The sequence below is a fragment of the Phoxinus phoxinus genome (assembly GCF_949152265.1).
Source record: "Phoxinus phoxinus genome assembly, chromosome: 17".
Classification (NCBI taxonomy): domain Eukaryota; kingdom Metazoa; phylum Chordata; class Actinopteri; order Cypriniformes; family Leuciscidae; genus Phoxinus; species Phoxinus phoxinus.
In genome coordinates, this window is record NC_136892.1 from 31,465,268 (window position 1) to 31,490,785 (window position 25,518).

General features: G+C 41.3%; 2 protein-coding genes across 2 annotated transcripts in view; one reads left to right on the forward strand and one right to left on the reverse strand.

The window, feature by feature from the left end:
• Window positions 1–2,333: 2,333 nt before the first annotated feature.
• The window catches only part of LOC306984771 (uncharacterized protein), a 102,037-nt gene continuing 78,852 nt past the window's right edge, over window positions 2,334–25,518 (forward strand). Inside the window, exon 1 of the transcript XR_013794611.1 lies at window positions 2,334–2,583. The gene's annotated coding sequence lies outside the window, so the exon portion shown is untranslated. The remainder of the gene's footprint in view (window positions 2,584–25,518) is intronic.
• On the reverse strand, window positions 7,978–24,580 carry LOC306984562 (uncharacterized protein; the record flags this gene model as incomplete). The annotated part of the gene is made up of 4 exons (XM_079586036.1): window positions 24,331–24,580; window positions 12,479–12,598; window positions 12,043–12,262; window positions 7,978–8,182 (listed from the first exon to the last, which is right to left on the reverse strand). The coding sequence occupies exons 1-4, from the start codon at window positions 24,386–24,388 to the stop codon at window positions 7,978–7,980; spliced, it is 603 nt and encodes a 200-aa protein (XP_079442162.1). The 5' UTR covers window positions 24,389–24,580.

Consider the following 25,518-nt stretch of genomic DNA (forward strand, 5'->3'; position numbering starts at 1 on the left):
GTAGTTTCTCCTGGAGTAATTCCTCCTGCTTGCTTCTTCTTCTCCTGTGGGAAGATGGGAATATTCCCAGCATTTAAACTCTCATGAACGGCGGTGGGAGCTTCACTGACTGAAGGAGTGAATTGTGGTCGTTGTTGCTCATTTAGCAGATGATCATCACATTTACAATCACTCTAGATTATCCAGGTGTAAACAGTCGTTTAGAAACAATTCCATGATTACTGAATTTACAGCCATTTACAGACTCTTGAGGAAAAGCATGGCCTGAAGTTGTCGAAATGAGCAAATGTTATGTACTGGCACAAATATAGGTGAATTATTGTATTGCCTTCATTCTCACTCGTCCTTTGAAGCAGATTCTGTGTCTCATCATCATCATAAATCAGTGTTTCTGTATAAAGTGAACATTTGTAATTCCACAGATTTGACTCTTGATGGCAGTATTTGTTTTCATTCTCAGTCATTTCAAGGTTTCATGGTTGAAGAATCGGCTCGAAATCTGCTGAGAACATTGAAATCCAAACAAATCCAAAGAAGCACAAAGTGAAGACAGACAAAAAACATTAATATGCACCTCACATATGTTTCCATTTTATCAAAATGAAATACATTAACTTATATACGATTACAAATACAAAAATAAATAGAAAAGTGTTCTACAGGTTCTTCACAAATACCATCAGAAAAAAAAACTTCCATTATTTTAAGTTATAGGGCCCTATTTTAACGATCTGAAACGCAAGTGTCAAAGCGCAAGTAACTTTGTGGGCGGATCCAGGCGCTGTTGCTATTTTCCCGGCGGATAAATTACTCTTGCGCTCGACGCAAATCTAAAAGGGGTTGGTCTGAAGTAGCTTCATTATTCATAGGTGTGGTTTGGGTGTAACGTGAAATAAACCAATCAGAGCGTCCTCTCACATTCCCTTTAAGAGCCGGCGCGCTTGTTCCACGGCGGATTGCTATTATAACGGCGGGTTTGCCGGCGCATGCCAGGAGCGGTTCACAACCGAGGAAACCGACGTTCTCGTCAGGGCCGTAAAACACAGAGAAGTGACATTGGGGATGATGTGAGAAACTCACTCAATTTAGCTTCGGTTAAACAGGCGTATAATTTGGGTAAATGTGTAGCCTAATCTAGATTTTTTTTTTTCATATCTAGATAGATCTTTTTCACATCTTCACGGACACAACAATGATTTCCCTCGTGTGTTAATATTTTTCCTTGGAATAATGTATGATTTGCAAAAATGAAAACTGCTGCATCTGTTTATATTAGAGAATCAAAGTGGATGCGCGTTAACACACTAGGCTACATTATGGCCAAGCACGCGCCCTTAAAATACCATATCACTAACGCGCAACGCGCCACTGTCTTTAGACTGTTTTTTTCCTGGTCTGTGGCGCAATTGCTTTCTAAAACTGGAAAATAGCACCAGGGGAGTTTTGCGCCGGAACACGCCTCCTCTTTGCGCTGAACCGCCCCCGCGAGCGCAAGTTCATTCCCTAATTTACCGACGTGCGTCTGTGGAGAAAAAAGTCCGCTGTGCGCGGGTGCAAAATAGGAATGATACATGCGTCGGTGTTCAAAGTCAATTGCGCTGGGTGCAAGATAGGGCCCATAGTAATATTTCACAATAATACTGTTTTTTACTGTATTTTGATCAAATGCATATTTGATGACCATAATAAACTTCTTTCAAAGTTTAACGTCTGTGTAGAGAGAACGGTGTCGTCTTAGCGGTCTCTAATTTATTAACAAATTATCATTTCGCCGGAAGTGAATCAATCAAAACTAACTTTAGCTGGAAAATAACATTATTCAAGGACCGCTATAAAGCCAAAACAATCTGTACCTTAAATTAAACGTTTATCACTGTAAAGCAGCTTTGAAACAACCTACATTGTTAAAAGCACTATATAAATGAAGATGACTTGACTTGACTTTCAAAAATATTAAAAATAGTAATGTGTCAAAACTTTTGACCTGTACCACACACACACACACACAGTGCTATGCATAAGTTTAGACACCCATGCTAAAGTTGCCTAAAAGAGAGGATCAAAAATCTTTTGGAAATTGATCTTAATGCCTTAATTTAAAAAATGAGGAGATATACAACCTTTTTTGTATTGTTTGATGATTTGCATTGAGAGATGATCTTAAGTACCCATCAATCTCCATAGGTAATAATTCACCTTTATTTGTGCCAGTACATAACATTTGCTCATTTCGATAACTTCTGGCCATGCTTTTTCTCAAGAGTCTGTAAATGGCTGTAAATTCAGTAATCATGGAATTGTTTCTAAACGACTGTTTACACCTGAATAATCTAGAGTGATTGTAAGTGTGATGATCATCTGCTAAATGAGCAACAACGACCACAATTCACTCCTTCAGTCAGTGAAGCTCCCACAGCCGTTCATGAGAGTTTAAATGCTGGGAATATTCCCATCTTCCCACAGGAGAAGAAGAAGCAAGCAGGAGGAATTACTCCAGGAGAAACTACGGACATACTATTGTAAAGATGGAGATTAAGGAAGAACCCTGCAGAATAAAAGATGAAGATACAGAGCAACAAATAGGTTGGTGTTTTCCTTCATTCTCTTTAATGACTGATGAGGAACATTAAGATGAAAACTGACATTTAACAATACATCTAAAACTAGATACTAGACTCAGTAGTAAACTGGATTTGTGCTAAATTGAGATTTTGAACAATATTTATTTTAATTTATCCTTTTATTGAATTATGTGAATTTTATTTGTTTATTTAAGACAAACTGCATCAGTTTCAAAAACCTCATTATTTCACAAATGAAGATGGAAATGCAGTTGTTTCAAAGACTGAAGAGAATTTCACACAGAAACAAGCTGGAAAATCTGGAGTCGAAGGATCTTTCACCTGCTCTGAGTGTGGAAAGAGTTTTGTATGTAAATCAGCCCTGAACAGACACATGAGGATTCACACTGGAGAAGCCTTATACCTGCACTCAGTGTGGAAAGAGTTTCGTACAGAAAAGTCATCTCAAAGATCATCTGCGCCGTCACTCTGGAGAGAGATCATTCAGCTGTGATCAGTGTGAGAAAACATTTGTTTTTGAATCAGACTTAAAAACACACATTCACATTCATGCTGCTGTGAAGCCTCACTTTTGTTCTGTATGTGGAAAGAGTTTTACACGACTGAAGTGTTTAAAAGTGCATGAGCTTGTTCATACTGGTGTGAGACCTTATATGTGCTCTGACTGTGGGAAGAGCTTTATTACATCCAGCGACTTAATAAAACACCAGAGAGTTCACACTGGAGAGAAACCGTACAAGTGTTCACACTGTGGAAAGAGTTTCTCTCAGTCAGGAAACCTGAAAGCTCATGAGAGAGTTCACACTGGAGAGAAGCCGCACCAGTGCTCTTCATGTGGGAAGAGTTACAGCCATTTTCCTACTCTACTGAGACATAAGAAAGATCATTGCCCGAAGGTGTCTAAGTGAGCAAAGTTCACTTCCAAAATTAGTAAATAAGCAAAAGATGGAATAACCTTTAATACAGTTAATCTATAATTAGTATTGAAGTTTGATTGTTTGACAACAGGGGCGTGTCTAGGGGGAGGCTGGGGGAGGCAGTGCCTCCCCTAGGATAAGCCCTGTCTCCCCTGAGAAATTATCTGTCCATCTGATGATAAATTAAAATTTAAAAGTGGATTGTTTTGTGCATATTTTTCCATCGCTAGCAAATGGGTCTGACCCAACAAAAATCCAGTTTGGCACTGTTTGATAGTGTGCGCGCGCTTCGGGCGTACGCGCTCAGAAAAAGTGCATCAAGTGAGAACAGAACGCCAATTAAATGTTTACCTGGCAGAGCTTTTAAGCACGAGAAAATAATGAACTTTTGTGATTGCGAATAAGTGCAGTGACCTGTGAGTGTAACTCTACCGCTGCATTGTGAGTTGAGTAGTCTACGCTGAGTTTCGGTTCATGGATGAAAGCCAAGTTCAGGCGCAGGCGCCGGCGTCTCCGTGTCGTGATTATCTGCTATAGTCTGCTATATTTACTTTTTATTTATTAAATCCAGGAAATTGGTTAATGAAACATTGATTCAAATTAAGATACAATTAATACAAAACGAAATTCGCTTTAAAGAAAGGCTGTGTGCTTTCTGTTTGAGGTCTCTGTGAAAGTTTTAAATTATTTTAGTGCTGCTTTCAGAGCGTTCGCGTCCGTAACGGAGAACTGTCACGTAGCCTAACATTGTTTTTTTTAAAAAAAGACTTTTTAAAAAAGACAAACCATACATTTTTTGAAAAAAAAATATGGATAGCGTTTAAAAAAATAAAATGGATGGATTTATAGAGTTTTGAAGAAAAAAAATAACTTTGAATTTATCATCAACAACATTGTAATAATACATAATAATAATTTCCAACCTATCCCTTGCTGCCACTGAAAAAAAAAAAAAAAATCCCTACCGACCCATGACCTCAACTGACAATCAACCGGAACCAAACTTTTTTTTTAATACCTAACCATGTATTTATATTAAAATCTGATTCGCAAACATTTTAAATTAAAACTTAAAATTGACCAAAAACAGCAGACTCATACCTTTTCTTTTGCATTTAAATTGTAATACAAATCCTGTAGATAGATACACTTGATGTATCAGGGACCTGATGAAATCCATGAATACAATAGTTCACAAACGGTAAAATAATAATAATAATTGCATATGGCAAGCACCACTTTTTTTTTCTTTTTTTTTTTTTTAAGTTATGTTGCCTCTGCTAATCATATCATAATTTAAATTCTTAGTTTCACAAAAATATGCACTAAAACAGATTGTGTGTAGTAGCTATAGCTTAATTTTGCACCGATTTTTTTCAATTGTTTATGTTGCCCCCCCAAACAAGCCAAATGCCCCCCCGAACATGACATCCTGGTAACCCCTCTGTTTGACAAGGGGAACTGGTTAAAATTGTTGTGAATTGCATTGTAAGTGTTGCATGTTTTGTTCTCCGACACCCGTATTGATCCTCTGTTGTGTTGCACATGCGCAGTAAACACTGAGTGTTACCTGTACACAAGATGAACTGAACAATAAAGCAACAATGTGAAAATACTCGTGTCAGTGTCATCGCTCAAGCAGTGCATGGTCATCTCACACAGATGTACAAGAATAATAGTTCAGAAAACTAGTGTGTTGCCATAAAACACTATGATTTATGAAGGGATGTGTTTTGTTTCTTTCTGGTTTAATTATTTTCATTACATATGTGACATTTGTGAACCATTGGCAACAATAGTCTATCGAAAATCATTCATATATCATATCATGCATATCATATTAGTCTCGTTGTTTAGAGGTGATGCATTGAGAACATATTGACGACTTTATTTGTCACGATACACACACCAGAAAAAGGTAAGATCCAATCGCAGCTTTATTGGGATAATCCGTATTTGTAATCCAGTCCAAGCAAGGGTCAAAATCAGGCAATCCAAAAACAAAAACAAAACGAGAAACAAGCAAGAACAGACCTCAGGAAGTGGTGTGACATTAAACAAGGAATCCAATCAACAATCACAGAAATCACAATCACAGAAACAAACATGGTGTATGGTATACATCGGGCGGCCAGGGCGAAGCAGACAGTCCATCGGGCGGCCAGGGCGAAGCAGACAGTCCATCGGGCGGCCAGGGCGGAGACGGCAGTCCATCGGGCGGCCAGGGCGGAGACGGCAGTCCATCGGGCGGCCAGGGACCGTCAGCAAGCTCCCTTTCGTCCTTCATTTGCTCGACGACTTTCTGATAATCGATTTTCCATCTCCCCAATCTTCAATTCTCGACATACTCAAACATATCTTTAGTGACGTCGGCATTCCCCTCTCCGCCGAGAAAACTTTGGGACCCTCTACTTCATTAGAATTTCTAAGGATTTCTCTAGATTCAGTTCTAATGCAAGCTTCTCTCCCCCCCCCCGAACTTTCAGGACTTTCAAGAATCAGGTCTTTCTTGGAATCTTTTTCCTCCCTACATTCCTTATCAAAGCGCAATTTGCTTTCGCTACTCGGTCACCTAAATTTCGCCATGAGAATCATTCCTCAAGGCAGGGCTTTCATCTCACGGTTGTTAACTCTTCTTTTTTCGACAAAGATGATTTCGAATCATCGCTTCAACTCCAATTATTCACCGACGCGGCTCCTTCCATCGGCTTCGGGGGGTTCTTCCAAGGGCAATGGTTAGCAGAAAAATGGCCTAAGGACTTTCCTAAAACAGCATCCGACGCTTTACGAGATATATCCTATAGCTGTTGCCAGCGTCATCTGGGGCCCAGAGTGGTCACGTAAACGCATCATGATGTTCTGCGATAACGAAGCCACAGTCGCCATCATTAATAAAGGTAGATCATCTTGCAATACGATCATGCCTTTTCTGAGACGGTTAATTTGGTAATCTGTTCTTTTTAACTTTATCATCAAAGCTGAACACTTACCCGGCCACTGTAATGTTATTGCTGATGCGCCCTCTCAATTACGATTTCAGACTTTCAGACAGCTGTGCCCCTCAGCCAACCCGGATCCTACAACCTGCCCTCCACTTTATTGCAAAGATTAATTATTTCTATCCGCCTTGGCCTTCTTTCCACGTACCTTAATATCCTTCTAGAGGCAGTGTTTTTATCTGCCTTCTACGGGTTTATGCGTCCAGGGGAAATCACGTCAGAAACGAATAAATTCGATCCTACCCGCGGCATTTCCTTTTCCGACCTACGCTTTGGACCTAAATTCTTCACACTCTTTCTTAAACACTCCAAAACCGATGCTCAAGGTTCTGGCATTACCTTAACACTTTCAAAAATCAATAATAATTTCTGTCCCTTCACAGCTTGACATATAAAACCAGCCCATATATTTTATATATGTATAATAGTGTTTTTTCATATACATGTCACATATATAATTATCAGTTTTCAAATATAATTTGTGTAGTATTTGTTTTGTTTTTATGAGCTGGTCAAGAAGAAGTAAAATAATAAATTTTATTTAGATTTAGAATCTTTATAAGATTCGAAAATGAGATAGAAATTGAAATGAAATGTGGATATGTAGACTTGATCTGTAGACTTGAAATAAATAGTTAAATAGTAAATAGTTTGGCATATATAAATTAAACATATCGGTGACATATGGTCAAAACATACAGTATCATATACATCATATTAATATATGTCAATATACTCATTTATTATGGCAAATTTATATATGTTAAAAACCTATATCAACATACATGTAGAGATATGTATATATGTGATAGCAATATATTGTCTTATATTTAGCATATATGACGGCATCACTAGCGATATAGGGACATATATGTCATATATTACTGTAACAAGGTTAGATGTTATGGGAAGAAGGAGGCGGGAACCGGCGAACGTTCAAACATTTTAATAAATAAATAAACAAATACAAAATGAAAGCATAAGCCAGCAGTCCCTCGCGGACGACTGCTGGCTACAGAAATAAAACACAGGCCTGTCCTCTCTCGATCTTCACTGTCGTCGCTCCTCCTTTTATGCCTCCGCTCCTCCGTGAGAGATACGAGACCGGTGCGTCGCGCAGGTGTCGCTCATCATTAAATCACGCCACCGGTCTCGCGCCGCTCTCACGTCCCTCGACCTCGTCCTGCTCGCCACATACCCCCATCGCCCCTCGCAGGCCGGGGGGTACCCACGAGACTGCGCTCAACTCCCCCCCTCCCCCTCCCTCCGGGGGAACCGATCACGGTGGCCGCGGGACGTGGGGGTATGGATAGACGAGGCGAGAGAAAGGAGACGGAAGCATGGAGCGACAGTGACGAGAGAGGGGAGAGAGGAAAAATAATAATAATATTGGTCCGGTTCCCACAACGCGCTGTCATCTGGACCTCCACCAGCTGGGCGATCTTCTCCGCGGTGCCTGGCAGTGACACTGGATAGCCCTCAGTGAACGGCTCGACACTCCGGCCGCCTGGTGGACGGCGACGACTCCTCCGGGTTCGGGCAGACGGCCCGACGAGCTCGACCATCTCCCGGGCAACTCCAGCGTGCCGCCTCGAGCGTCCATGGTGACGGAAACTGCCCACCATGCTCGATGGCACCGCGGATTCCACAGCGGCGAGGGCTCTTTGACAGCACGTTCCTCCTCCTTCCCGGGTTTCGGCACCAGTGTAACAAGGTTAGATGTTATGGGAAGAAGGAGGCGGGAATCGGCGAACGTTCAAACATTTTAATAAATAAATAAACAAATACAAAATGAAAGCATAAGCCAGCAGTCCCTCGCGGACGACTGCTGGCTACAGAAATAAAACACAGGCCTGTCCTCTCTCGATCTTCACTGTCGTCGCTCCTCCTTTTATGCCTCCGCTCCTCCGTGAGAGATACGAGACCGGTGCATCGCGCAGGTGTCGCTCATCATTAAATCACGCCACCGGTCTCGCGCCGCTCTCACGTCCCTCGACCTTGTCCTGCTCGCCACAATTACATTTCCGTATGGGGCTATTTATATTACCTAACAGAGCACCTCTTTTCAAGGCTTGTTTCAGAATATGTGGCAGTCTACGTATGGCCGTTGGTGGCCTGCTCTGTGTGGTCTATCGAGGCCTGTCTATGTTTGGCCTAACGCACATATATCTGTGTGGTCTATATCGATGTGGTCTATCTGTGTGGTCTATCTGTGTGGTCTATCTGTGTGGTCTATCGATGTGGTATATCTGTGTGGTCTATCTGTGTGGTCTATCGATGTGGTCTATCTGTGTGGTCTATCTGTGTGGTCTATCGGTGTGGTCTATCTGTGTGGTCTATCTGTGTGGTCTATCTGTGTGGTCTATCGGTGTGGTCTATCTGTGTGGTCTATCTGTGTGGTCTATCGATGTGGTCTATCTGTGTGGTCTATCTGTGTGGTCTATCTGTGTGGTCTATCGATGTGGTCTATCTGTGTGGTCTATCTGTGTGGTCTATCGATGTGGTCTATCTGTGTGGTCTATCTGTGTGGTCTATCTGTGTGGTCTATCGATGTGGTCTATCTGTGTGGTCTATCTGTGTGGTCTATCTGTGTGGTCTATCTGTGTGGTCTATCTGTGTGGTCTATCTGTGTGGTCTATCTGTGTGGTCTATCTGTGTGGTCTATCTGTGTGGTCTATCTGTGTGGTCTATCTGTGTGGTCTATCTGTGTGGTCTATCGATGTGGTCTATCTGTGTGGTCTATCTGTGTGGTCTATCTGTATGGTCTATCGGTGTGGTCTATCTGTGTGGTCTATCGGTGTGGTCTATCGGTGTGGTCTATCTGTGTGGTCTACCGCTTCACTCAAGACAACAAATGAAAAGTTAGTATATCCCAAAAATTCAATCAAATAAAAGTTGCTATAAAGGTGGTAGCGATTCATTACCAAACTAATTAGATGCTACATTCACAGCTGGCGAAGTCGCGCTAGCTAACTAGCAAGCAGGCAATGCTAAAAAATTGGTTGAAACAACCAAGATAAAATATAAATAATTACGCTGTACATATACAAATGAAGACCAGTATAAGCATCGCAAAGGGCCTCTGAAACAGTATAGATAGTTGACAGTTCAAAAGAGGTCGATATTTCAGCAAGTTATCTCTGGAACAACTCAACGCGCAGCAATGTAAGTGAATGGGTTCAACGCACAAATGACAGTGTTTGGAACTATTCTGATCTTCAAATCCCGGAAATAGGCGGTTAAAAGCGCCACCATTTTTTACAACGGAGTTCTATGGGACTGTCGCAACTCTTTCTCTCTATGGCTCTGGTCTGGCCTAACGTGGCTATATCTGTGCGGTCTATCGAGGCCTGTATATGTCCGGCCTAACGTGGCTATATATGTGCGGTCTATCGAGGCCTGTCTATGTCTGGCCTAACGTGGCTATATCTGTGCGGTCTATCGAGGCCTGTATATGTCTGGCCTAACGTGGCTATATCTGTGCAGTCTATCGAGGCCTGTCTATGTCTGGCCTAACGTGGCTATATCTGTGCGGTCTATCGAGGCCTGTCTATGTCTGGCCTAACGTGGCTATATCTGTGCGGTCTATCGAGGCCTGTCTATGTCCGGCCTAACGTGGCTATATCTGTGCGGTCTATCAAGGCCTGTATATGTCCGGCCTAACGTGGCTATATCTGTGCGGTCTATCGAGGCCTGTATATGTCCGGCCTAACGTGGCTATATCTGTGCAGTCTATCGAGGCCTGTATATGTCCGGCCTAACGTGGCTATATCTGTGCGGTCTATCGAGGCCTGTCTATGTCCGGCCTAACGTGGCTATATCTGTGCAGTCTATCGAGGCCTGTATATGTCCGGCCTAACGTGGCTATATCTGTGCGGTCTATCGAGGCCTGTATATGTCCGGCCTAACGTGGCTATATCTGTGCGGTCTATCGAGGCCTGTATATGTCCGGCCTAACGTGGCTATATCTGTGCGGTCTATCGAGGCCTGTATATGTCTGGCCTAACGTGGCTATATCTGTGTGGTCTATAGAGGCCTGTCTATGTATAGCCTAACGTGGCTATATCTGTGCGGTCTATCGAGGCCTGTCTATGTCCGGCCTAATGTGGCTATATCTGTGCGGTCTATCGAGGCCTGTATATGTCCGGCCTAACGTGGCTATATCTGTGCGGTCTATCGAGGCCTGTATATGTCTGGCCTAACGTGGCTATATCTGTGTGGTCTATAGAGGCCTGTCTATGTATAGCCTAACGTGGCTATATCTGTGCGGTCTATCGAGGCCTGTCTATGTCCGGCCTAATGTGGCTATATCTGTGCGGTCTATCGAGGCCTGTATATGTCTGGCCTAACGTGGCTATATCTGTGCGGTCTATCGAGGCCTGTCTATGTCCGGCCTAACGTGGCTATATCTGTGCGGTCTATCGAGGCCTGTCTATGTCCGGCCTAACGTGGCTATATCTGTGCGGTCTATCGAGGCCCGTCCATGCATATGAATGATATGCGCGATATGATATATGAATGACTTTTGATAGACTATTGTTGCCATTGTTTCACAAATGTTTCATGTACAATGAAAATAATTAAACCAGAAATAAACAAAACACATCCCTTCATAGATCATAGTGTTGTATGGCATCACACTAGTTTTCTGAACTATTATTCTTGTACATCTGTGTGAGATGACCATGCACTGCTTGAGCGATGACACTGACATGAGTATTTTGACATTGTTGCTTTATTGTTCAGTTAATCTTGTGTACAGGTAACACTCAGTGTTTACTGCGCATGTGCAACACAACAGAGGATCAATACTGGTGTCGGAGAACAAAACATGCAACACTTACAATGCAATTCACAACAATTTTAACCAGTTCTCCTTGTCAAACAATCAAACTTCAATACTAAATTTAGATGAAATTACTGTATTAAAGGTTATTCCATCTTTTGATTATTTACAAGTTATGGAAGATAGACACCTTCGGGCAATTATTTTTCTTGTGTTTCTTTAGATTTGATAAGTGGCTGTAACTCTTCCCACATGAAGAGCACTGGTGCGGCTTCTCTCCAGTGTGAACTCTCTCATGATCTTTCAAGGTTCCTGACAGAGAGAAACTCTTTCCACAGTGTGAACACTTGTACGGTTTCTCTCCCGTGTGAACTCTCTGGTGTAATTTTAAGTGGCTGGATGAATTGAAGGTCTTTCCACAGTCAAAGCACACATAAGGTCTCACACCAGTATGAATACGCTCATGCACTTTTAAAGCTCCAAGTTGTGAAAAACTCGTTCCACATACAGAACAAAAGTGAGGCTTCAGACCAGTATGAGTTTGAATGTGTTTTCTTAAGCTCGATTCCACAACAAATGTTTTCTCACACTGATCACAGCTGAATGATCTCACTCCAGAGTGACGGCGCAGATGATCTCGGAGATTTCTTTTCTGACTGAAACTCTTTCCACACTGAGTGCAACTGAACGGCTTTTCTCCAGTGTGAATCCTCATATGATTATTTAGGTTTCCTTTGCTAATGAAACTCTTTCCACACTGAGTGCAGGTATAAGGCTTTTCTCCAGTGTGAATCCTCATGTGTATGTTCACGGCTGATTTACATGCGAAACTCGTTCCACACTCAGAGCAGGTGAAAGATCCTTTGACTCCAGATTTTCCAGCTTGTTTCTGTGTGAAATTCTCCTCAGTCTTTGAAACGACTGCATTTCCATCTTCATTTGTGAAATAATGAGGTTTTTGAAACTGATGCTGTTCGTCTGAAATAAACAAATTTAAAATAAACAAATAAAATTCACATAATTCAATAAAAGTTTAAATGAGAAACAAAAATAAATATTGTTCAAAATCTCAAATTAGATTTTCAAATAGCAATTAAAAAAGTCTAGTATCTAGTTTTAGATGTATAGTTATATGTCGGTTTTCATCTTAATGTTCCTCATCAGTCATTAAAGAGAATGAAGGAAAACACCAACCTATTTGTTCCTCTGTATCTTCATCTTTTATTCTGCAGGGTTCTTCCTTAATCTCCATCTTTACAATAGTATGTCCGTAGTTTCTCCTGGAGTAATTCCTCCTGCTTGCTGCTTCTTCTCCTGTGGGAAGATGGGAATATTCACCAGCATTTAAACTCTCATGAACGGCTGTGGGAGCTTCACTGACTGAAGGAGTGAATTGTGGTCGTTGTTGCTCATTTAGCAGATGATCATCACACTTACAATCACTCTAGATTATCCAGGTGTAAACAGTCGTTTAGAAACAATTCCATGATTACTGAATTTACAGCCATTTACAGACTCTTGAGGAAAAGCATGGCCTGAAGTTGTCCAAATGAGCAAATGTTATGTACTGGCACAAATAAAGGTGAATTATTGTATTACCTTCATTCTCACTCGTCCTTTGAAGCAGATTCTGTGTCTCGTCATCATCATAAATCATTGTTTCTATATAAAGTGAACATTTGTAATTCCACAGATTTGTCTCTTGATGGCAGTATTTGTTGTCATTCTCAGTCATTTCAAGGTTTCATGGTTGAAGAATCGGCTCTAAATCTGCTGAGAACATTGAAATCCAAACAAATCCAAAGAAGCACAAAGTGAAGACAGACAAAAAACATTAATATGCACCTCACATATGTTTCCATTTTATCAAAAAGAAATACATTAACTTATATACGATTACAAATACAAAAATAAATAGAAAAGTGTTCTACAGGTTCTTCACAAATACCATCAGAAAAAAAAACTTCCATTATTTTAAGTTATAGGGCCCTATTTTAACGATCTGAAACGCAAGTGTCAAAGCGCAAGTAACTTTGTGGGCGGATCCCGGCGCTGTTGCTATTTTCCCGGCGGATAAATTACTCTTGCGCTCGACGCAAATCTAAAAGGAGTTGGTCTGAAGTAGCTTCATTATTCATAGGTGTGGTTTGGGCGTAACGTGAAATAAACCAATCAGAGCGTCCTCTCACATTCCCTTTAAGAGCCGGCGCGCTTGTTCCACGGCGGATTGCTATTATAACGGCGGGTTTGCCGGCGCATGCCAGGAGCGGTTCACAACCGAGGAAACCGACGTTCTCGTCAGGGCCGTAAAACACAGAGAAGTGACATTGGGGATGATGGGAGAAACTCACTCAATTTAGCTTCGGTTAAACAGGCGTATAATTTGGGTAAATGTGTAGCCTAATCTAGATTTTTTTTTTTCATATCTAGATAGATCTTTTTCACATCTTCACGGACACAACAATGATTTCCCTCGTGTGTTAATATTTTTCCTTGGAATAATGTATGATTTGCAAAAATGAAAACTGCTGCATCTGTTTATATTAGAGAATCAAAGTGGATGCGCGTTAACACACTAGGCTACATTATGGCCAAGCACGCGCCCTTAAAATACCATATCACTAACGCGCAACGCGCCACTGTCTTTAGACTGTTTTTTTCCTGGTCTGTGGCGCAATTGCTTTCTAAAACTGGAAAATAGCACCAGGGGAGTTTTGCGCCGGAACACGCCTCCTCTTTGCGCTGAACCGCCCCCGCGAGCGCAAGTTCATTCCCTAATTTACCGACGTGCGTCTGTGGAGAAAAAAGTCCGCTGTGCGCGGGTGCAAAATAGGAATGATACATGCGTCGGTGTTCAAAGTCAATTGCGCTGGGTGCAAGATAGGGCCCATAGTAATATTTCACAATAATACTGTTTTTTACTGTATTTTGATCAAATGCATATTTGATGACCATAATAAACTTCTTTCAAAGTTTAACGTCTGTGTAGAGAGAACGGTGTCGTCTTAGCGGTCTCTAATTTATTAACAAATTATCATTTCGCCGGAAGTGAATCAATCAAAACTAACTTTAGCTGGAAAATAACATTATTCAAGGACCGCTATAAAGCCAAAACAATCTGTACCTTAAATTAAACGTTTATCACTGTAAAGCAGCTTTGAAACAACCTACATTGTTAAAAGCACTATATAAATGAAGATGACTTGACTTGACTTTCAAAAATATTAAAAATAGTAATGTGTCAAAACTTTTGACCTGTACCACACACACACACACATACACACACACACAGTGCTATGCATAAGTTTAGACACCCATGCTAAAGTTGCCTAAAAGAGAGGATCAAAAATCTTTTGGAAATTGATCTTAATGCCTTAATTAAAAAAATGAGGAGATATACGTATTGTTTGATGATTTGCATTGAGAGATGATCTTAAGTACCCATCAATCTCCATAGGTAATAATTCACCTTTATTTGTGCCAGTACATAACATTTGCTCATTTCGATAACTTCAGGCCATGCTTTTCCTCAAGAGTCTGTAAATGGCTGTAAATTCAGTAATCATGGAATTGTTTCTAAACGACTGTTTACACCTGGATAATCTAGAGTGATTGTAAGAGTGATGATCATCTGCTAAATGAGCAACAACGACCACAATTCACTCCTTCAGTCAGTGAAGCTCCCACAGCCGTTCATGAGAGTTTAAATGCTGGGAATATTCCCATCTTCCCACAGGAGAAGAAGAATCAAGCAGGAGGAATTACTCCAGGAGAAACTACGGACATACTATTGTAAAGATGGAGATTAAGGAAGAACCCTGCAGAATAAAAGATGAAGATACAGAGGAACAAATAGGTTGGTGTTTTCCTTCATTCTCTTTAATGACTGATGAGGAACATTAAGATGAAAACTGACATATAACTATACATCTAAAACTAGATACTAGACTCAGTAGTAAACTGGATTTGTGCTAAATTGAGATTTTGAACAATATTTATTTGTATTTATCCATTTATTGAATTATGTGAATTTTATTTGTTTACTTAAGACAAACTGCATCAGTTTCAAAAACCTCATTATTTCACAAATGAAGATGGAAATGCAGTTGTTTCAAAGACTGAAGAGAAGTTCACACAGAAACAAGCTGGAAAATCTGGAGTCAAAGGATCTTTCACCTGCTCTGAGTGTGGAAAGAGTTTAGTATGTAAATCAGCCCTGAACATACACATGAGGATTCACACTGGAGAAAAGCCTTATTCATGCACTCAGTGTGGAAAGAGTTTCGTTCAGAAAAGTCATCTCAAATATCATCTGCGCCGTCACTCTGGAGTGAGATCATTCAGCTGTGATCAGTGTGAGAAAACATTTGTTTTTGAATCAGACTTAAAAACACACATTCACATTCATGCTGCTGTGAAGCCTCACTTTTGTTCTGTATGTGGAAAGAGTTTTACACGACTGAAGTGTTTAAAAGTGCATGAGCTTGTTCATACTGGTGTGAGACCTTATGTGTGCTTTGACTGTGGAAAGACCTTCCCTACATCCAGCGACTTAATAAAACACCAGAGAGTTCATACTGGAGAGAAACCGTACAAGTGTTCACACTGTGGAAAGAGTTTCTCTCAGTCAGGAAACCTGAAAGCTCATGAGAGAGTTCACACTGGAGAGAAGCCGCACCAGTGCTCTTCATGTGGAAAGAGTTACAGCCATTTTCCTACTCTACTGAGACATAAGAAAGATCATTGCCCGAAGGTGTCTAAGTGAGCAAAGTTCACTTCCAAAATTAGTAAATAAGCAAAAGATGGAATAACCTTTAATACAGTTAATCTAAAATTAGTATTGAAGTTTGATTGTTTGACAAGGAGAACTGGTTAAAATGGTTGTGAATTGCATTGTAAGTGTTTCATGTTTTGTTCTCCGACACCCGTATTGATCCTCTGTTGTGTTGCCCATGCGCAGTAAACACTGAGTGTTACCTGTACACAAGATGAACTGAACAATAAAGCAACAATGTGAAAATACTCGTGTCCGTGTCATCGCTCAAGCAGTGCATGGTCATCTCACACAGATGTACAAGAATAATAGTTCAGAAAACTAGTGTGATGCCATAAAACACTATGTTTTATGAAGGGATGTGTTTTGTTTCTTTCTGGTTTAATTATTTTCATTACATATGAAACATTTGTGAAACATTGGCAACAATAGTCTATCGAAAATCATTCATATATCATATCGCGCATATCATTAATATTAGTCTCGCTGTTTAGAGGTGATGCATTGAGAACATATTGAAGAATTTATTAGATTGAATCACTCTCTGCACATTGTGAAAATGTGAGAAATAAAAATGAATAAAACTTGTAATTTATTTAGGTAATGAATATGTTTAATTTAGCTTATAATAAATCAAGGGGGTTTAACATTGTATTCGGCATTGCTAATGAACCAGTAGTAGTAATAACTGATACTTTTGAAAAAAAAGTTTCACCAATTGTTCTTCTATGTATATTTAAAGAGGCGTTTCCTCTCATAATATGTGAAATGAAGCTTCAGGAGAGTGAGGATCCATTTGCAGTTGTATTATAATCTTGGTCGTACAATCAGGGTCAATCACCAGCAAACACAACAGCAGAGATAAGGCAACTCGTAATCCAGAAACAGGCATAAGGTCAGGGCAGGCAGCAAACTTAAATAAATCAGTCTAGAATATAGTCCACGGCAGGCAGCAAAGAATCAAGACGAGAATAGACAGTCCAAAAGTAATCCACGGGAAGAAACGCTCAGAGATGACCACCAGAGTAAATACAAAACTTCGCAATTAGGGAGAGTCTGAGAGCACCTTAAATAGTCCACTGATGAAAGTGAGGTGCAAAGGTAATCAGTGCCAGGTATGTGGGAATGGTTCAAATGGTTTAATATTCAGGAGAGGGTTCCCTCTGGTGGTGAGCAGGAGGAACCGCTGGAGTCTCGTTTGTGACAGAGTTTTTTCTCGTTTAGTCTCCTGACAGCATGTAGCAAGTGGTTGTGAGCCTGATTCCAGATGTCTTCGCTTCTCTGGAGCCAGTCGTTGACAGAGGTTACCTCTGTAGGTTCCCCTGACCATGGAAATAGGGGAGGTTGGAAACCCATTACACATTGGAATGGAGTTAGTCCGGTGGAGGGTTTCTGGAGTGAGTTCTGTGCATACTCAGCCCACATGAGGAATCGGCTCCAGTCTGCTTGGTTCTGATGACAATAGGATCTGAGGAACCGGGTGATCTCCTGATTGAGACGTTCTGCTTGACCATTCGATTGTGGGTGATATTCTGAAGTTAGGCTAATGTTGGTGTTGAGTTGTTGGAAGAATGCTGACCATACTCTGGATGTGAATTGGGGCCTTCGGTCTGACACGATGTCCTCAGGAAGGCCATAGAAGCGAAACACAAAGTTGCACATGAGTTCGGCAGTCTCAAATGCTGTAGGCAGCTTGGGAAGTGGAATTAAACGGCAGGCCTTGGAGAAGCGATCTATGACAATGAGTATTGTGATATTCCCATTGGACTTGGGGAGGTCGGTAATAAAGTCTATGGCAAGATTGGACCATGGTCGGTGGGGAACTGGCAATGGTTGTAGTAGACCAGATGGTAATTGTCTGAGATGTTTGCTTGTGTTACAGGTGATGCATTCGTTAATTAATTTTATGGTGTCTGCCCACAAGGTTGGCCACCAAAAGCTGTTCTGAAGCAGGTGAACAGTGGCAGCAATTCCAGGATGACCGGAGCTGAGTGAAGAGTGAACTTGCTGTAGTACTTTCTGACAGAGATTCTGAGGTACAAAAGTTTTGTCAGGTCCACGGTGGTGTGCAGAACCCTTCCATCACCGATAGGCCGTCCATCTAGCGCCTCCCCTGCCAATTGAGAATTGCAGCAGATTAGTGGGAGTTGTTGTTGTTGTTGAGCAAACTCATGAGGCATGAAGTCTAATAGAGCTGATGTGGATATTTGATTGCCCTCTAGAGATAATACTATAGGTACTTTGATATAAGAACTGGAGTGATGTGCTTAAACACATGGACTCACCGAAGAGGAATTCCGAAGAGGTGGTCTTGTGGGACAAGAAGCCCTCAGGTGGCCCGGTTGACCGCAATAGAGGCAGAGATTTTGACGTATGCAGCGTTCTCGTTCTTCCGGAGTCAGATATCCGAGCTGCATGGGTTCAGTTTGAGAAAGAGTGACTGGATATTGTGTGCTGGTTGGTACCGTTCTGAGTGGACGACGTGAACGAATCAGATTGTCAATCTGAATGGTTAGCTCAATGAATTGATTCAGCGATCTCCCTTCATCTCGACAGGCCAGTTCGGATTGCAACTCCAAGCTGAGTCCCTTGCGAAAGAGCAGTTTAAGCGTGCTCTCCACCCAGTCGGTTTGTGCTGCTAGAGTACGAAATGTCAAAGCATATTCTGCTGCTGTACTCCTGCCCTGGCTCAACGCGAGTATGTTGAACTCATACTGAATGTGGCCGAATGGCCGAATGTATAAAGTCGCTCAGAGTAAAATTTTAGTCTTTAGTGTGTCAAAATTGTAAGAATGACATAATTCTACTCTTATTTAAACTTAAGAATAGGTGTGAATCATAAAGGTTTCTAAGTGTTAAGACTAGGTCTCAGCTCCTAAATTATTTAAGAGCACTGGTGAGGGATCCTAACCTAGTTAAGAGTAAAGATGGCAGCAGAGAAGAGGAGAACACAACAAATGAAAGCTTTAGCTTAAGTTCTGCCAGGAAGACTTAATTACTACGTCACTTATTACCTTAATTTCTATCCAATCACGTCTTTATACTTTCTGTATAAAAGATCAGTACTTACACATGTTTGAGTTCGCAGATGCCGACGCGACAACAATTGCTCGTGTTCACTGCTAATCCACCATGTCCAACGATACCCTTATCGTCTGCGACTATTCAGACTCCGATGATGAGTTCGTTCGCCCTCTCCCCTTCCAACTCCAATCTCACCACCTCTTTCATAGCTAAAACGGTTGAGAGACCAGAGTCTAAGAGTCGGGCCCCCTCAGAGGCCAGACCCACAGGTTGAATGTTTCTGGGCGGGGATGAAGGATTGCTCCCTCCGCCTGAGATAGAAGGTCCCTCCTGACCGGCAGCTCCAAGGGAGAGCCGTCGAGAAGGGATATCAGGTTCGAAAACCACACTCGGCTTGGCCAGTACGGAGCTACTAACAGAACACTCACTCCGTCCAGGCGGACCTTCTCCAGAACTCCTGGGAGCAGAGCGATCGGGGGAAAAGGATGTCATCCAGACCCAATGGGGCTGGATGCGTGAGATAAAACCAAAGTGGACAGTGTGTCGTAACCTGAGACACGAACAGATCCACCTGTGCCTGGCCATAAACTCCCCAAATGTGCTCCACTACCTCGGTGTGGAGCCTCTATTCCCCGGGCCCAACCCCTGTCTCGACAGAATGTCTGCTCCTATATTCTGATGTCCACAAGAGGGACCACAAGAGAAACCTGGTGTACCAGTTTGCAAAGTGGACATGAACGCAGACCCCCTTGATAATTTATATAGGAGACCACCGACGTGTTGTCTGTGCGAACAAGCACATAATCCCTCAGGTCTGGAAGGAAATGTCTCAACGCATTGAAGAACGCCAACATCTCAAGGCAGTTTATGTGCCACGAAAGATGATGACTCCTCCAAAGACCCTGCGCTGAGCGATTACCGCTCCCCAGCCCGTGAGAGAAGCATCTGTCTAGAGCGAAACTCGATGGCAAAAGCTGGTCCCTGGGATAGAAAGCAAGGTTCCCTATCAGTCGGTCACTTTGACGTATGTCTTGACCGACTAATAGGAATCTCGCTAGAGAGGAGAGTGAAACTTAAAACAAGCCAATACACATTGGCGTGCAATCATTTGCATCAGCTGTGCAGCCTCGCAGCGCAGGTATATAACGAGCAGCTGGGTGATCACACTTTAGCTTTTTGTTTCGGAGCCAAGCACTTCAGTCGACGCTTTCTTCAAACCTGTCAAGTCAGCTTTGTGAAATAAGACGAGCCTCTTCAGGACTTCTCCACTTTGGTGCGGGTGTGACAGCACAGCAGCGCGAGCGGTCTTCTCTTCTCTTCTCTCTCTTTCTCTCTCTCTTTTTTTGTTTTTTGAATTGGACAAAAACAAAAAAAGCTGTTGTCACAGCTGGTAAGATGTGCAGTGGTAAGACCAGTGAGAGAGCAACGGCGCACAGACAGGTGCACATTCCTGTCTGTGTTCACGGTGACCGTTCCCCTGCGTGCTTCAGCACCAGCGAGAGCAGTCCCTAAAAGAGCTTACACAGATAGAAATGCGTCTTTTTAAAGATCACTTTCTATCTGTGTGTTTCTGGATGTGGTTGTGTAAGGTCCACCCAATGGCCCAACGACGGAATCCAATGATATGGTCGAAGGAAGTACAGCGTGTAAGACGTTTCGGGCGTTTTCTGGAAAGATCACTTAATTTATTAAAACAGTTAATCTCGAATTTTAATTCTGACTCCAAAAAGAATTTAATCTGACTCCAAATAGAATTTAATCTGACTCCAAATAGAATTTAATCTGACTCCAAATCTGAATGAATATTTATCTTTTACTTATTTTATCTTAACAGCTGATCAAAGCTATAATTGTGATTTAGTTTAGATCTTTGATTATTCTTAGTTTCTTATCTTTCATTTATCTTTTCATTATGGACCCAATGCCGCACAGAGATCACGTCGGCCGCGTCGTGTTTCTCACGGACACAAAACTTGTCAGTTCTGAAATTAGTCAGAGGATGTAGGGTTAACTAATACCTTTAAGTCGGTTGCCTACTGCTCACTCATACAAAAAGTGTAGTTGATTTTAGCCATTTCCATACAACTTGCTAAATCAGTAATACACAGAAATCAAAAGGTCTTCAAGATGACGTGCCTACTGCTCCATTCATACATGCGCCTTTAGTTTGACCTATCCTGCAAGATTTGCGGTAGCACCAGCCTACTATAACCTACTAAAATAATGATATCAGAATACTTCAGAATAAATCAAGATGTAACATTTATTTTACCAGGTAGAGTTAAACATATTAAAAAGAATACACAATACATAACTGATCAGCATAAAATACAAAGTCAGCATACCTGGCAATAGAGACACACAACAATAGTGTGAGAAGTTCTGTTTACAGATGCTTCACAGAGTGGTTTGCCAATCCCCTTTAAATACCCAAGGCGGTGTAACAAAAGAACAATAAACATCTAGCACCCAAATATTTATTCAGCTTTCGTTGGACCCTTTTGGGTCACGCCTGAGTTTGGGGTTAGAGATCAGATTGGGTCAGTTGTGTTGTGCTCTCTGTCCCTTAGATCTCTTTTGCAGATTAGTGAGTTTTTATTGTTTTATTGCAGGTTTAAATTCTTGAATTCAGTCTTTGGGAAAAATCCATCCTTACAGTTGTTACCTGAGGTCACTGGATAAATCACAAGTTTTATTAATTTATATTTCTCAAATTTTGACAATGTACAGACAGTGATTCAATCTAATAAAGTCGTCAGTATGTTCTCAATGCATCACCTCTAAACAGCGAGACTAATATGAATGATATGCATGATATGATGATGAATGATATTTGATAGACTATTGTTGCCATTGTTTCACAAATGCCTCATATGTACAATGAAAATAATGAAACCAGAAAGAAACAAAACATCCCTTCATAAATCATAGTGTTATGGCATTGGCAACACACTAGTTTTCTGAACTATTATTCCTGTACATCTGTGTGAGATGACCATGCACTGCTTGAGCGATGACACTGACACAAGTATTTTCACATTGTTGCTTTATTGTTCAGTTAATTTTGTATAAAGGTAACACTCAGGGCCCTATCTTACATATACCACACGCAAGTGTTTTTTTGCTGGTTTTAGTCCTACGCAGTTATCATTTTCACGTCCTCAGGTCCTGCGGTTGTCTAAATAGCGAATGCATTTGCACCCGTCTGAAAACGAGGGGTGTTCAGGAGTGTATTCTCGCTTTTTGCTCGCAGGTTTCTCTATAGAGCTCCCCCTACAGCTTCGGAATAGATATTTGACAACACTGTCGAAAAACTTGTTGGCGACTCTCAGATACCAGAGACTAGTAGATCAACGACATCAAAGCAGACGGGACATTCTTTACAACGTCTTCTTCATTCGGGTTCGAACAACGTGAGGGAGCGCAATAATGACAGAATTTTAGCAGATTTTTTTGCTGTAAAGAAATTTGTTACATCGCGAGACCTGATACTTCCTGAAGCTGCATCCGGCGGCCCGGCGGCCCAAAGTTGCAAGGGTGTTTTTTCCGCTCACAGGCGACAGGCGGGTGCGAGACGACCACCATTCAAGCCGAAAAAAGGAATATAACCCTTCCAATTACTCCGAACCTGTTCAGTCAAGGTAAAAAACCTGCATAGTACACCTTTAAACACACAGGGACACGCAGCAGCACACAAACATGCCAAATATTAAAATAAAAAGATTACAATGTAAAAGATTATTACTGTGTACATAAAGATATGGTGAATCCGGCTTGTCCAGTAGATGGTCTACTTATGCACTTTTACCCCTCGCACGAGCAGATCTGTTTGTGCTCTGGAGACGCGTTCGGTCTTTCCACTATCAAATTCCGTCATGTAATTAGCGAATCCGCCATGGCGCGAGCGCAACTGGCATTTGAAGAGAATCGTTAAAATAGGGCCCTCAGTGTTTACTGCGCATGTGAAACACAACAGAGGATCAATACGGGTGTCGAAAGAACAAAACATTCAACACATAGAATGCAATTCACAACCATTTTAACCGGTTCCCCTTGTCAAACTTCAATACTAATTTTAGATTGAATTACTGCAAAGGTTATTCCATCTTTTGCTTATTTACAAGTTATGTAAGTGAACTTTGCTCACTTAGACACATTCGGGCAATGATTTTTCTTATGTTTCAGTAGATTAGATAAATAACTGTAACTCTTCCCACATGAAGAGCACTGGTGCGGCTTCTCTCCAGTGTGAATTCCCTCATGAGCTTTCAGGCTTCCTGGCTGAGAGAAACTCTTTTCACAGTGTGAACACTTGTATGGTTTCTCTCCAGTATGAATTCTCTCATGAGCTTTCAGGCTTCCCGGCTGAGAGAAACTCTTTTCACAGTGTGAACACTTGTACGGTTTCTCTCCAGTGTGAACTCTCTGGTGTTTTATTAAGTTGCTGGATGAAGTGCAGCTCTTTCCACAGTCAGAGCACACATAAGGTCTCACACCAGTATGAATACGCTCATGCACTTTTAAAGATCCAAGTTGTGAAAAACTCTTTCCACAGACAGAACAAAAGTGAGGCTTCAGACCAGTATGAGTTTGAATGTGTGTTTTTAAGCTTGATTCAAAAACAAATGTTTTCTCACACTGATCACAGCTGAACGATCTCACTCCAGAGTGACGGCGCAGATGATCTTTGAGATTACTTTTGTAACCGAAACTCTTTCCACACTGAGAGCATGTATAAGGCTTTTCTCCAGTGTGAATCCTCATGTGATCATTTAGGTGTCCTTTGCGAATGAAACTCTTTCCACACTGAGAGCATGTATAAGGCTTTTCTCCAGTGTGAATCATCATGTGTTGGTTCAGGGTATATTTACATACAAAACTCTTTCCACACTCACAGCAGGTTAAAGATCCTTCGACTCCAGATTTTCCAGCTGGTTCCTGTGTGAAATTCTCTTCAGTTTTTGAAACGACTGCATTTCCATCTTCATTTGTGAAATAATGAGGTTTTTGAAACTGGTGCTGTTTGTCTTCATGAACTTCCATCAGGTCTAAAATAAACAAATTTAATTCCCATAATTTAATAAAAGGATACTTGAGAAACAAAAATACACATTGTTCAAAATCTCAACATTTTGCACAAATCATGTTTACTACTGAGTCTAGTATCTAGTTTTAGATGTATAGTTATGTCGGTTTTCATCTTAATGTTCCTCATCAGTCATTAAAGAGAATGAAGGAAAACACCAACCTATTTGTTCCTCTGTATCTTCATCTTTTATTCTGCAGGGTTCTTCCTTAATCTCCATCTTTACAATAGTATGTCCGTAGTTTCTCCTGGAGTAATTCCTCCTGCTTGCTTCTTCTTCTCCTGTGGGAAGATGGGAATATTCCCAGCATTTAAACTCTCATGAACGGCTGTGGGAGCTTCACTGACTGAAGGAGTGAATTGTGGTCGTTGTTGCTCATTTAGCAGATGATCATCACACTTACAATCACTCTAGATTATCCAGGTGTAAACAGTCATTTAGAAACAATTCCATGATTACTGAATTTACAGCCATTTACAGACTCTTGAGAAAAAGCATGGCCTGAAGTTGTCGAATGACCAAATGTTATCTACTGGCACAAATAAAGGTGAATTATTGTATTGCATTTATTCTCACCCGTGTGTGTATATATATATATATACATATACATTGCTATGCATAAGTTTAGAAAAAAGAGGGAAAAAAGTTAAAAAATTATCTTTTGGAAATTGATCTTAATGCCTCAATTAATAAAAATGAGGAAAAATTGTCAAAAAATTCTTTGTGAATGAATAATCTATCGTAAATAAATAATGTTCTTACTTAAAATACAGTGTGCATAAGTCAGGACACCCCGATGTTAAATTCCCATAGAGGCAGCAGATTTTTATTTTTAAAGGCAAGTTATTTTATGGATACTATGATCCTGATAAAGTTCCCTTGGCCTTTGGAATTAAAATAGCCGCACATCCTCACACACCCTTCACCACACCTAGAGATTGGCATGGTTTTATTCCAGTTAGCCTAATAGCTGGTTTGATTTGCATTGAGAGATGATCTTATGGAAAGTACCCCATGCCAATCTCTATAATTCACCTTTATTTGTGCCAGTACATAACATTTGCTCATTTCGACAACTTCAGGCCATGCTTTTTCTCAAGAGTCTGTAAATGGCTGTAAATTCAGTAATCATGGAATTGTTTCTAAACGACTATTTGCTCCTGGATAATCTAGAGTGATTATCGGGAACAGTCCAGAGTGACGGGAACAGTCCCGTCTGCCCAGTCAGAGACTGTTCACGTCCCGTCTCCCCAGTCAGAGACTGTTCAGGTCACGTCTGCCCAGCCAGAGATGGTTCAAGCCACGTCTGCCCAGTCGGAGACAGATCGGGAGATGCCCATTCTCATGGC